General features: G+C 34.9%; 1 protein-coding gene across 8 annotated transcripts in view; it reads right to left on the bottom strand.

Moving 5' to 3' along the window:
• Positions 1 to 15333, bottom strand: part of Dgkb (diacylglycerol kinase, beta) — a 754071-nt gene that overhangs the window by 441789 nt on the left and 296949 nt on the right. For all 8 annotated transcript variants that reach the window (XM_006515068.3, XM_017315019.2, NM_001361688.1 and 5 more), the window contains 2 exons: positions 7480 to 7553; positions 2317 to 2391 (listed from right to left, as the gene is read on the bottom strand). In XM_006515068.3, coding sequence (XP_006515131.1) covers positions 2317 to 2391; positions 7480 to 7553 — 149 coding nt within the window. The remainder of the gene's footprint in view (positions 1 to 2316; positions 2392 to 7479; positions 7554 to 15333) is intronic.

The following is a 15333-nucleotide window of genomic DNA, read 5'->3' as shown; positions in this document are numbered from 1 at the left end:
TGGAGCCGAGCTCGAGACGCTGATTGCACAGCTTCCTCGGAGCTTCCTTTGGGATAAAGCAGAGGCCCGGTTTCCCATGTAAGTTTAGGCTTGCACCTGGGACATAGTGTGGACATGGTTATAAATATTTTAATTCATAAAGCATCCTGGTGAAGCAGTAACCTATTGAACAGCTTTTGCAGAAACTATTTGATGTATATATAGAAAAGATATGTTTACTTCCTGCCTCATCTATTTTCTAAAGAATCTCTATGTAAAGAACAATGCAGTTTTTGAAAAAGATCAAATATCAAAATTAAGGATGTATTAAAAACACGGAAAAGGTGGCCAGTGGGAGACAAGGAGTGTGGTGATGAGGGTGACTAGTGTCATCAATGCGTGTGACAGACAGTTATCAAATTGTCATAATGCAGCCTAGAGTTGTGCATAACTAATGTAGGATGAGAATTTTCACAATGTGTGAGTAGTAAAGGAATAATATTTTAGTGACCCAGTCTTAAAGGTAAGAATTTCTTACAAGTTATAAAATGTTGAGGGTTCATTCAGCATAGGATTAGTTACTAAAAAATAAATGTGTACATAGAAAAAAGAGAAAAACTATAATCTGAAATTGCAAAGAATTTGAACAAAATTTGAACAATTCTTAATGAGTATATTAATATATATATATATATATATATATATATGAGATGATGCATTTAAATAAACCTTAAGATGAGAAAAGTTAATTGAGAAAAGGAAAGAATGCATGTTTCATGTAAGCACAGGAAATGTTAGTCTACATGAGAAAAGGTCATCTGAATATATATAGTTATTATATATTATACAAGTCATATATTTTGTGTTATATATAATAATATATTGCTATATACTATACAAAATAATATATTATGTATATAACATATATGTTTAATATATTATATAAGTAAATATATAGTTATATGAATAGTTATACATATATATGCATATGCATAACATACAGTTTTATATAACTATCCATACAACTGTATATAACTACACAGGTATAAAGAGTTTTATAATCATATGTGTGTGTGTGTGTGTGTGTGTCCAATCCTGACCATATAGCCTAAGAACTCCATATTCCACCAGAGAGAAACTGGCAAACCTTTATTTATTGCTGTTTTATTCACAGGAGTCAGGAAATAACACAATGTAATATAAATCTTAGAGTAGGGCTACCACCAAAGGCAACAAGAAACCGCTCAGCATTTGGAAATTTGTCCTGAATGACAAGCAGAACTCTAGACAATACAGTTCTGGGAGATTGTGCTAATTGTGTTTTGTTAACATCATTTCACATGCATTATCATGGTATAAATTTTATTCATTTTTAAGAGAAGAAACTATGAGTACTTAGTTCCTAGTTCTTGGGAAACAACAGGACTTATTTTAATCTCTATTTTGCTTTCTTTAGATATAACAGTGCACAAAGATTATTCAGCTCCTCTCTGCTTTGTGTAGTCTAATGTTTACTACCATGCTGCTAGAGACGAAAGCAGTCCCTGCAAGAGGATGACATTAATAACTTAATGAGGCCAAATTAATGATAATTTAGTTCAGTCTATATTTATGAAATCAATAGTACATGTTTCATGTTGAAAATATAATTTTATTCCTCTATGCCTTAACTATTAATAACAAACTAGGTTATAAGAGAGTGGTATTCATTGGATTCTGCTGATAATAAATGAGAAAATTATATTATGATTTCTAGTCTTTGTTAATTAGTTTTTTTTCAGTTTTCAGTCTGCAACAAATCTGTACTTAATATAAAACAAGAAAAAGACAGCAGTTCTTCTAACAATACTTAGTTGCTTTCCTTCTTGTTCTGCTGTGTGTGTGTATGTGTATGTGTGTGTGTGAATATGTGTGTGAGTTTGAATGTGTGAATTTGTGTGTATATATGTGTGTGAGTGTGTGTGAAAGCGTATGGGTCGGTGAATATGTGTGTGTGAGTTTGTGTGTGTGTATGAATGTTTGAGGGTTTGTGTATGAATGTGTTTTAGTGAATGTGTGTGAGAGTATGAGTGTGTGAGTTTGTGTGTGTGTATGTGTGAGTGTGTATTTCTCCTTTTTAGTAGTGCTTACAATATTTAGAACAAACAACAACCTGAAGTGTGTTGCTAGCTGTTCTGAAGAACATCTGCCCCTCTTATACATTTGTCATTATTTTTTTTTTTTCACATCCTGATCTCTGCAGAAGTAACCTAACTTTTCTGGACACAGCACCCTTGTTACTTGATTAGTAACTATCAAGCAGCCAATGATAATGAAGTAACTCTCATGCTTACTTACCCTGGCATTGGTCCATTTCCAGAAAGACTGTAAACCTGACGAGGATTTAGGAGATACTGGAATTTTCTGTAAATTCTATAAATGGGATAAACATGAAATGCAGAGAATTTAGTTAAAAAACAACAATAATTTCAAAAATGCATACCCCAATGTCACAAGTATGCAGTTTTGTACTTAAAGATATTTTATAAATTCATCCTTACTAATATCATATTGATAACTAGTCAAAGAACTAGTGGCCCTTTAAAGAAAGGAGACAGACATTGTAAAGATAATACAGTTTTGAAGTCAAAATATAATTCCTACAGGGCCATAATGCAGCAACTGCTAGTCTTCCATAAACTGCATTTAAGAAATTACAATTTAAATAAATATTTAAATGTACTTCAGTATAAAATTCTTAAATATTTTTCTTACTAGATAGCTATGAGCATATGCTTCTCCCCACAGATATCAATATTGTTATTGGGCATAGCTAATAAAGATTAGAATTATAACATATGTGAAGTAGGATTATATGTATTATAGTGTAAAATTGTCTAAGTAAAGAATTTGTACATGAATATTTTCAGCTAACAAAACTGCTAAATTGTTTCAATAGGTATATTTTAAATATTTTACTTTCTTTTTTTCTTGTTTTTGTTTTTGTTGTTTTTTTTGTTTTGTTGTTTTGTTTTGTTTTGTTTTGTTTTGTTTTGTTTTGTTTTGTTTTGTTTTGAAACAGGGTTTCTCTGTGTAGCCCTGGCTGTCCTGGAACTCACTTTGTAGACCAGGCTGGCCTCCAACTCAGAAATTCACTGTCTCTGCCTCCTGAGTGCTGGGATTAAAGGCGTGTGCCACCACGCCCAGCAATATTTTACTTTCTTAAAGAAATCAATCCATTACCATAAATCTGCAAACTCTACCTTCTTTTTACCTTAATTTATTATAAAGTGTCTAAAGAAAGATTTTAGAGTTATTCTCTGTCTCTTTTCATCCCATGAATAGAAAGGTAACCATCTTCTCTGAACCTACAGCCCATCTCTGAACTTTCTTCTTAGACTACGTCCTTGGTGAGATGCGCCTGGCTGACAACACGACATTTCACGAATCCACTTTCTACTCCATTCCTCTGTAGAACTTCTATTTATGTCACACCCAATACACGAGTGCTTTTTTTGAGAATTCACATTTTTCACATATATTTCCTTCTTGGAACTTTCATAGCAACTATATTTTAAACCTTTCTATGTTAACATTCTTTTGCGGTTTTGCAAAATGTGTGTTGACATGACCCTACCTCCATCATTAAATGCTATGTCATCTAGCCTAGTGGTAAACGGTGCTAGTGGAATTTGGATATACCCAGGAGGAGCACCATTGGTTGTTACAGGAAACTTTGTGTGCATATATAATCCTGTGCCATTTTGCAATTTATTCAACATATCAAAGTTGAAAATGCAAACAACAACAATAAAAAAGAGTAAATGTTTGTATGAAATCCTATTGTGAAAGAAACCACTCACAGAAAACTTCATATTCTGACCAGATCTCTTTCGACACATCTTTTTGTATTATTTGACACATTGTGTATTCTTTGGAAGTTTTACCCATGTGTTTAATGAAACATAGTCATGCTTATCCACACACCTGTTTCTATTCATTTCTCTTTGTCGTTTATATGTTGCCTGTGACCATTAAAAGTAAATTTAATGACTGTGAGAGCTTGTTTGGAGTTTCTAACAGAGTTGCTTAGTTAGCTATTCTGTGTTCTTGACTAAAGTCCAGTTCTCCTTGGTCAAGAAACATTTTTCTCTTGCCACTGACCAGAGACTCAGAAGGAATGAACTTGGAGTGGTAAGGGGGTGGGGGAAAGGACCTCTCCTAGTCAGCCAGATCAGCTGACAGTTTATATTTTGTCTTTAAGATATTCATTTATTTGCTTTCATTTTCTGTGTCTGGGGAGTCTTGCCCAAAGTGCCTTACTAATGTTAACATATTGAAACATTGTCCTTTAGCAATTTCATAATTTTTGGTTTTGATCTGCTTTAAGGTTATAACTGAGAGTGAAGAAGCTGGTTAGGGTCTTCTTTGCGTGGGTGCTGAATTTTCCCGTGATAGCTTATAGGAAGAAAGGTGGTCTGTTCTGCAATGCACATTCTTGCACCGATGCTCAAAGAGCTGGCTCTGCAGGAAGAAATTTACTTCTAAACGGTTTATTCTGTTCCATTCTGTTATGCACATGCAGGCAAACACAGATTGTATAATTCCGCTGGGCTTTGCCACTAGATATTTTGTTGTACTTGAGTCTTTATCTCTCTTATTTTCTTGATTTGAAATAATGTAAATTTTAGGAAGTTTCTCAGTCTATTAAGAATACCCTTAGTATTTTCATCGGGATTACATTTAGTATATAGATACAATTAGATGTTTTATACATTGTGCAATCATTGACTGTCCCAACTAATAAATATGGGAAGCCATTCTATGTTTTATGTTGTCTATAGACTTTTAATCAATGTTTTTACAAATTTCATCATAGAAATTTTGCTTTTTGGAGTTAAAATGATTTAATAACTTTTTAAAACTTTTGTAGCTATGATAAATTGTTGGTTGTTGGGAAGGTCGACAACTACAAAGCCGAGATTAACAAACAAACAAAAAATCCTCACACTGTGCAGCCTGGGCTAACCTCATGCTCTTAAATGAGGAACATAGGAACATAGGCTTACATCACAACAGCGAGTTGGGCTTGCTTTCTTGATTTCTGTTTGACATAACTTTCTTTCTTTTTTTATTAGATAATTTCTTCATTTACATTTCAAATGCTATACCCAAAGCCCCCTATACCCTCCCCCACCCTGCTCCCCAACCCACCCACTCCTGCTTCCTGGCCCTGGCATTCCTCTGTACTGGGGCATATGTTTTGTGTTGCCCTGTATTCTTCCTTTCTACTGAGACTGTTTATAAATACTCCTATTTTTGGTTGCATCCTCTGGTTGTCTATGATATGATGAATTTACTTTTACTAATGTGGACGTTCTGTTCTTTACTCTTGCATGATTGTTCTGTATAGATTTCCAGAACTACATCCAGTAGTGATGTGTAGCAATCCTTGTCTTAGTTTAGACCTAGGAGAGTATGCTGTCAGCTTTCTTACAATACTCTTAATGAGCTATTCACAAATTACAGTATGCTATGCACAGGTTCATTTCTTCTACGTTAAATTTCTTCAGCATCTTATCATTAAGAGTGTTAAACCTTTTGCATTTATTAACATGATAATTTGAATAATATTTTCTACAACAAGGAAAACAGTTAATACATAGAACAGGAGAAAATACTTGCAAAACATGCAACTTGTAAGGAGCTTTATATTAGCACTAATAAGAAATTAAAAATTGGAAAAATTCTGATTAAAATAAAAAACATACCTAAATAGACATTCTCAAAAGAAGACTTACAAATGATTGGTTGGGTATATGAAAAACAAAACAAAACAACAACCACAACAACAGCAACAACAACAACAACTTAAACTATTATTATGGCAAACCCTTACAAACAGCAGGAGAAAAGCCACAATGAGGTATTTCATAATCTTAGTAAGAACATGTATTATTAAAATGACTAACGCCTGGAGAGAATGTGGAGAAATTGGATCCCCCACATGCTTTAGATTCGGTTTACATGTTTTTGTTATTGTTTTATGGAAAAGAGTATAAACATCTTCCAAATCTGACTACTAAGACTGAACTACTGTTTGATCCACTAATGGATATGTACCTAAATTATTGAAATAATGTGTGAAAGAAGCAACTGCACCCCATGGCACTATGGCTCACAACAGCAAAGAACTGGAAACATCCAACATGTCTCCCTACTCATGAACAGATATAAAGTCCATGTGAAGGTAAAGATTCGCTGTGAGAAATATTTAGCCACGAACATCACAGAAGCCTGTTATGTTGTAACCCCATGAATAGATCTAGTGATCATTACGCTAAGTGGAATGAGCTATGGAGAAACAGATAGGTACAGTTCAAGATCACACTTGTGGAATCTAAATGAGCTGATCTCAAAAGTAAGAGCACATTGAAAGTTATCAAATGATGTAATAATTATAGAGAGGGAACAGGTGTGGGAAGGTTGACAAATAGGCAAGAATTACATAGAAGCAAACTGTCCTGGTATGGATTGCTTAGTTAAGTAGCAAGACGTAATTTACTCTTAATTAAGCTAGAAGAAAAAAGCAGAATTTGCAGTTTTCACCACACAGAAATGAGAACATTTGAAAAGATAGATATTTTCACCTGATTATTATTATTATGTGAAGAGTAAAAGTACATAATATTTTATTGAAAGAAAAACTGAGATTCATTTAATTAAAATAATTCATAAGTTAAATGACAGTAGAAAAATTAACTTTCATACCTCCATGATTAGGTTAAAAAGTTTTCTAATTAGTTGTAAACAATGCATCTTGATCTACAGTTACAATGTTTGCTTTGCCCCCTTTGGACCTATAAGAATAAGAACAACTTCCCAGCAACATTAAGCAGGTAGAGCTGAGTTCATGACTCTAGTCTGTACTAGAACACACTTCCCATTGGTTTCCTTTTCATATTTATGTATTTTTATAATATGATTTAATCTTTAATTTATTACAAAAGTGAAATTTTGTATTATCAACTCGAACAAATACTGCAATTCCTGACAATGCAGCTTTATATTTATTCACATTAGATATTCTGTGTTACACCAAGAATCACAGTATCATGAATTCAAATGTAGGCAGAAAATTATCTTAATATATTTTGACTACCTGTTACACATATATTCTGTTCCTTGGTAATGGCGATCATTCACCTAGGGCGAACCTGTTGGTCACTTAGAAAGCCAATATCGATTTAACATTGTTGATGAAGCTGTGTCATATGTCATGCTCTGGTTAAAGGTTAACTGTTATGGGTAGGGTAGAAAAAATGCAGATACATAAACTCTGATAGTTACAATGATTATAAAATACCATTATATGAAACTTTCAAATTTAAAGGGAAGAGATTCCTCTCAGTTTGTTACACATAGGTGGTAGCTAGGTTGAGTAGTGTTGCTTACATCTTGAACATAGTTTAGCGATTCACTTTTTTATATAGGAAAAGGATGTGACTTTTAAAAGCATACCGTTCTCCTTGCTTCCCACCACTTTTAGGGTTGACAAAAACTAGAAGCGGATGTGTGCCAGGAACAGGAGTGATCTAGAAGGAAATATAGAGAAATTATTAGGATGGGGCAAGTGTAAAGGGCATCTGCGACATTCATTATTCACAAGTTAGCCTTTCATTAAAGTGTATCTGTGGCCACCAGGAAAAGAATAGCAAATAATAACATGCAAGACATGAAAAAAGAAAAACAGACAACAACAACAAAAAGAAAGAAAAATTCAGTTTTGGAACATTCTGTAAAATAGTAACAATTAATCAGTTTCAGGGAAACAAAGAAACATTTCACATATAAAGAAACTACCTTTTTAAAAATTTTTTATTTTTATTTTTTTCAAGACAGGGTTTCTCTGTATAGCCCTGACTGTCCTGGAACTCACTTTGTAGACCAGGCTGGCCTCAAACTCAGAAATCTGCCTGCCTCTGCCTCCCAAGTGCTGGGATTAAAGGCGTGTTCCACCACCACCTGGTGAAACTTCTCTTTTGCAGTTTCCCTTATAGAGCTGATTGCATGAACTTTGTGAAATCCATCTCCTTTTGTGGGCCACTCTTTGACCTACTGTTCCAATTTACTCTGTCTTGCCTCAGAACTTTTTTCTTCTTTTGTAAACAGAGTCTAAGCAGAAGTTTGCTGACTATTGGTCGCACTGCGTTCCCTGAGTAAACTGAGTGATCTCTGACTGTGTGGAGTATCTTCCTCACTATCCATTTAGAGGTAGATCAAGAAGACAAAATGCCTTCCTGGTGGAATTGTAAATTAGTAATAAGTCCACACTCACTCCACAAGCACATAGACAAATTTGAACTCTAGAGAAATGGGATAGGAAGAAAACCATACAGGTATAGTGCTGGTGCACTGATAACATGAGATTATTGTTTTACATAGGGTAGCAAAGAAATCTTGTACCTGTTTGATATTCAATCAGTAAATGTATACTGGGTAAGAAGATCATTATTCAAAGAATATTGATTTGCTAAAATAATGCTTAGAACATAAATTAAAACTATTTTAGCAAAAAGAATAGGACCGGTTAAATGCTAAGATTGGAAGCAGATTCAAGTTAATCTCTATGTGGTGTTATTTCTCCCATAGAGACGATCCTTAAATATTTAATATGACAATTGAAAGCAATCATTTCATTACAGCGTGCCCTTTCTTGCTGTCTGTTTTAATGATATCAGTTTAAATATTCTTTCCTCCAAATCTTAACTGAAATGGCATCTTTCTAATGAGTTTGTGCAAGGAAGAAAAGTGAAAATCTTCACACTGGCTAAATGAGAACGATGAATGTGATAGTCTTCATTTTTCCAACTGTAGCCAAACTAATTCTCAGGTCAGTAACTGTATCTGATTTTGTTTTACTTTTCTGAATAAAGCAAACAATGGTTCTTCTATCCTAGTACTCCTCTAACTTATTAAGGGAGGAGAGCACTAGGGTCTGTAATTCCTTCCTGTCCCTTCCTGTAACAAAGGTGCTCAGCTGATGTGAATAAAGTGTCCACTCCACTATAGCCTTGGTGCTAATGGCTTGTAATAGCTGTATGTTTTACCTTATCAAAATCTAAATCAAGGAAACATCAAAAACACCTTTATCTTATAATTAGCATACAAATTCCTTTACATTGCTTGTATTGCAAAACTGAAATTTCAAAATGTATTCTATGTGAAATAAATAGGATAGCATATGTACATAGAATTTTATTTTTCATATTATTTATTTTAAGCTTAATTTAAATTATTATTCAATTGTTTCAGACATAAGAATGTCAAAATAAGCTGTGTATATGTGTCCATGTGCACATGTATGTATGCATATTTCTATATAAGTAGGTATCAGCATTTATGTGTGAATGTGTGTGTATATGTAAATATCTTTGTATACTTATAAGTGTATGTCTCTATATACATATGTGTGTATGTTATATATCTTCTTCACAGAGTTAGTTATCTTCTTCAAACACTTCCCTACCATAAGTTTGAGACTAAATCTCTCAGTATCTGTAGTTAGTTGACAGTTAACATCTGGGGTCAGGGTCTCTTACAGAGGAGTTGGAGAAGGATTGAAGGCCCTGAAGGGGATAAGAACTCCACAGGAAGATATACAGAGTCAACTTGGACTCTTGGGAGTTCTCAGAGACTGGAGCATTAACAAAAGAGCATACTCAGGCTGAACCAAAGCTCCCAGCACATATGTTGCAAATTTGCAGCTCAGTCTCCATATGGGTCCACCAACAACTGAAGGAGATGCTGTCCCTAAAGCTGTTGCCTGTCTGTGGAATGTGTTCCCAAAGGTGGCTGCTTTTTCTGGGCTCAGTGGGAGAGGATGCACCTAACCCTGCAGAGACCTAATGAGCTTGGGTGTGAGGAATATGCTCAGAGGAGAGGAGATGGGACTTCTGACTCTGTGGGAGGGAGAATGGGATGTAAAAAACAAAACAAAACTGGATTTCTCCTGTCTCTGAAGTATTCATGTTGCAAAAGTACCATGCTGATGCTGTTCTTAGCTTTTCTAGATGGGTACTGGGGACATGAACTCAGGTCATCATTTTTGTGTTGCAAGTACTCTCCTGACTGAGCTTACTCTTCAGCTCATAAATAAGGATTTGAGCAAAGTTATAAAAATTTAAATACTTACAATAATGATCGTTTTTTTTTCTTTCTTCACTTCTTATGTGCTTAATTACTATTTAAAATATAACCGCCCCAGTACAGGGGAACGCCAGGGCCAAAAAGGGGGAGTGGGTGGGTAGGGGAGTGGTGGCGGGTGGGTATGGGGGACTTTTGGTTTAGCATTGGAAATGTAAATGAGCTAAATACTTAATAAAAAAATGGAAAAAAAAGAAATCATTTTCTGAGGTAGGTATTGAAATATTTAATGACATCATTCTAAATTCTAACAATTATTGTTAAAAAAGATTCCAAATTGCCTACTATTATGAATATATATATATATATATATATATATATATATATATATATATATACTATTAAATAGGCAGTGTTCTGTAGAGTAATACTAATTAATACAAGGGTGTAATTTTGAGGCTAGTTGGATGGAGAAATAAATAAAGTGACTTAGAAAACTGCAAGAGAACCTAAGAAATTTAGAATGATAATGTTTCACATGTGAGAAAGTCAAATGCCCAAGATGGGAATACAGAAGTAGAAAGGTCAGTTTCCCTTTTTCTTCTGCATCACACTGGCTATAAGATAAGATGAGATAAGATAGGATAAGATAAGATAAGATTGAAGGCATGTGTGTGTGTGTGTGTGTGTGTGTGTGTGTGTGTGTGTGTTTAATCAGTTCTTGTGGCTCTAGGCTCCTTTGATAATGCTTAACTAACCCAGTTAATCCACATTTTCTCTCTACTCAGTGCTGTCAGAGACAAAGCAGTAGCTATGGGGCTCAGGTGTTAAGGGAATACATAATGTTTGTCAGAGCACAAATTTTATTCCAGGCAAATCTGGCATATTTTTCTATGCTCAGAGAAAAAAAAAACTTTAAAACTGTGTTAACCTTTGCTTCTATAAAAAGAAGGCCTAGCTGCTTGAGTAAATGTGGATGCTAAGCAGACAGAAGTCTTAGATTTGAGAGCCAAAGAGACCTGTCGTGCTATCTAGTCTTTGTCAAGTTTGACAAGTTGGAATGCTTTTGGTCTAAAAAGAAAAAAAAAGAAAAAAAAAGAAAAAAAAGAAAAAAAAAAGAAAGAAAGAAAAAAGGACAATAGAGTTTAGAAATCTTTCCTATCGTATTTTCATCTCAGTGGCTTTTGATGCTTGTAGAACACAAGTATATTTATATGCATATGTGCACAAATATAGATGAGTGTTTAAGATATTGAGGTTGCAATGTCTTGGCAGGTAAGAGGATAAATAATAAGTAGAAAAGCATGCTTATGTCTCATCTGGTGAAGTATACTGGCAGTTGCTATGGTTTCTTCCTCATTCCAGAACACAGAAAGACCTGTCAGCACACAGTAAGATGGTTGCTGCCTCCACACCCAAATGTCTCAAGTGTAAGCCAAAGCTGTCCTGGAGCATTTTGTTATCAAAAACCCCTGACCCAAATACAGAATGGCCAGATCATATGCTCTCTAAATGGAGAAGAGTGTCTATCCCGCTCCTTCCTATCCCGCATGGGTCATGTAAATTAAGAGGAGCTCAAGGTGGGCATGGGTCTTGTAAATTCAAGGTGGTTTTGAAGATACCACAGACAGCACCTCTACTGATGAAAACGTGGAACTGTCCCTATATCCTACCTCGCCACTCTGCTTAAGTGAGACAAAAATACTAACAGTAATCTTGGCTGTTACTCCCTTGTTTTTCATTCTTTTACATGTTGTATAACTTACATGTAGTGGATGGGGAAGAAAAATAAGACCCATGGGGGTTCAGAATGGGATACATATGGAATCAGTCAGAGTGAAATACTTCATTGTTTCTCAAACATACTAATACAAGTACTCCTTCATAAGAAGCAATTAAAAAATCAGTGGCAAAATGGTGAAAGATAGTCTATTTTATCTTACATTATACCATTGTCAATTAAGATTATGGACATATCCAATGTCAGTCATCTGGGTCATAATTTAAACTATCTCAGATAAAGGAATATGAAAGTATCATTAGACACTGTTGCCTCGACTACTAAATTCATACAAATTCTTCATCCTGATTTCTAGAAACCAGTGTGGTGATTTAAGTGTCTCTCCTCACAGCTCCGTTCAAAGCAATGGATTTGTATTGTAATTTTAATCATATGTGCGGATGAAGTGAACATAAACACTTAATTTCTACAGCTTGGTATGGCTGGCATATATAAGTAAAGTTTTATGGAAATATCTCACAATTACGTTTTTGAAATTTTTAAGTGATTTAATGCTTAAAAATTAATCTCATTTTCACCCCCAAAATATTTCAAGGATTATAAAAGAGAGCTTTAATCCCAAACCATCTAAAATATCATTGCCAAAATTACACTTTATTATGTTACTTTAGCATTGCCTATGCAGAATATATTTTCTCTTGATTCAGTCCTGTCATCAAACTTAGAAGTTAATATAATAATCCTTGCCTTCTTTCTTCCCTTTCTCCCTCTCTCCTCTTCCCATCATTTCTCTCTCCCTCATTGCCTCCCTTCCTTGCCTCTTTTCTTTACTTGAAATGAGTTCTGGTCTCATTAGCACTATGAGAGGATGAATCAACTTCTTATCCTTCTCTATCAGGTCCTGAATTTTGGAATTAAGAACATACTCTCTTAGGACCATTTTATGTAGTGCTGTGGATCCAATCCTGGGCTTCTCAAACACCAGCCAAGGCATCTGCTACCTAAATCATCCTCAGCCAGGGAGGCTTTACCTAAAGAATATTGCTAAGAAAGTTGGTAAAATAAGAAGACCCAAAGACTACCTAACAGAAATACATCAGTGTTATAATTACATTTAGTTTCTTACTTCTAAATATAACATTTTTCAAAATCTTTTTTGAGTTATAATTACATAATTTCCCTCCTCCCCTTTATTACTTTAAACCCATCATGTGCCCCTCTTTCAAACTCATAGCTTCTTTTTTATTAACCGCTATTATAAACATAGTCATATAAGTGTATACATATTTATTCCTAAGTATAACCTACTCAGTCTGTTGAGTGTTTCACGTAAGTATATTTTTAGGGCTGACCATTTGTATTGCATAGCCAAATGGTGTGCTCTTCCCTAAGGAAGACTCTTTGTTCCACTGTCTGTACTCTTTAGCTGCCTGAAGTACTTCGTGTAGAGTTGAGGCTTTGTAAGATTTCTGCCATTCACTTTGGCATACCTGTTGTTGTTGTCGTTATTCAGCTCATAATTATGCTGACATGTTGGTGAGAGTTTATGGGTGTAGTTTTTGATATTAGGAAGCAAGACAATCTTACAGCAACCCCCTGATCATCTTCCTTTTCAAACCTTTCACTCCTTCTTCAGCAATGTTCTCTGAACTTGAGGTGTGGGAGTGTTTTGTAACTATATCCATCATCAAGACTGGAACCATGACTCTACATTTTTATAGGATGTGTTTTTCTGCACTGTCTATTGCAAAGGAAGTTTGCCTTAGCTGGGTGAGTTTTGAGGACTACACATACCTGCATGTTCAGACAGTGTTCAGATTATTATTAGGAATTATACTGGTTTAGTAAGTTGGGGTTCTTCTTCATCAATCAATGTGTAGTTGCCTAGTTTTTCAGTACCAGAAATCCAGAAATAACTTCCCTCAAGTTAAGTGAGTCTTAAGCCCAATTTGAGTTAAAAAATGTCATTATAAAAACATTTTGAAATGAAGTAAAAAAGTATATCAAAAAATTCATGCACTGCTATGTATTTGATACACTTTACTGAGATGAAAACGCAAAAGAAATAATAATCAATAAATAATCCTTTCAGTGTAAGACGATGCACACATGTAGGTACATATTCATATGGCATATGAGAAAACTGTAGAATAGGACAGTATGCAATAGAGATGAAAACCATCTTGTGATAGTCTCCTAGCCTCCCATTACCCAACCTCTGTTCTTGAAATGTCTCTGAGACACCCTATATTTTCTCAAAGTAGTGAAGAATTATTAATGGAAAGAGACTGTTAATACTGTGTTCTTCTGCAGGCTGCATAAATTTCATCATTGTAAGTCTAGTAGAGTAAATTTAGAGTGTGACTCTGGAGTTAAACTGGCTGTGGGTTCAGTTCACACTCCCTAGGAAGGCTCGTGCCTTCCATAATCTCATCTTATTAAGTCATTCTTCGTACCTTAAGGAATTGTTTTGCCTCAAATTCTTATTTATTATTTCTCATGAATTACAGATGGTAATTTTTTTTACAAGTTCTGACTACTTGTGTGGTATTCTTTGGCGTTGAATTTCTTCTCAAACTACAATCACCCAAAGCATCCCAGTGGATGACAACTTTGCCATTTCAGACCCGACAGCGTCACACAAACTATCCATGTATTCATCATTTTCCAGTTGGATACCATTGTGGTAGTTGTGCAATGTTTTTTTTTAAATTAGGTATTTTCTTCATTTACATTTCCAGTGCTATCCCAAAAGTCCCCCATACCCTCCCCCACACACTTCTTGGCCCTGGCGTTCCCCTGTACTGGGGCATATAAAGTTTGCACGACCAATGGGCCTCTCTTTCCACTGATGGCCGACTAGGCCATCTTCTGATACATATGCAGCTAGAGACACGAGCTCTGGGGGTTACTAACCAGTTCACTAATAAGCTAATTTTAGCAAGAGTAAGCCTTTCAATTACTCTATAATTTTCTGTGTTGATTTTCACTCTACGCATAAGGTTCTTATTGTTCCTAAAGCTTGTCTATATCTCATAAACCCAAATGGATAATGTATCTCCAATTTGAATTAGTTATTCATATATGTCCTTCTGGCCTATCTTCCTTAATCATATGTGACTCCAAATTTTAGTCCTGATATTTGCCTTACTCAGCTATGTGTATTGTGTGTTATTTAGCATCTAACACAATATTTGTATAGAGGTAAACTCAGTCGAAAAGTTGTAGTGGGTTGTTTTAAGTAGTTGTTGTTGGTTTGCTGGGTTTTTTTGTTGTTGATGTTGTCGTTGTTGTTTTATTTCATTTGCTTTGTGTGTGTGTGTGTGTGTATGTGTGTGTGTGTATGTATGTGTGTGTGTGTGTGTGTGTGTGTGTGTGTGTGCAGTACTGATTCTCCTGAAACTCACTCGGTAGTCTAGGCTGTTGTCAAACTCGGACTTCTGTCTGTCTCTGCATCCCAAGTGCAGAGATTAAAGACATGTGCCACC

This window comes from Mus musculus, chromosome 12 (genome assembly GCF_000001635.26).
Source record: "Mus musculus strain C57BL/6J chromosome 12, GRCm38.p6 C57BL/6J".
Taxonomy (NCBI): Eukaryota; Metazoa; Chordata; class Mammalia; order Rodentia; family Muridae; genus Mus; species Mus musculus.
Note: the sequence above shows the minus strand (reverse complement) of the source record. Positions and strands in the feature narration are given on the sequence as shown.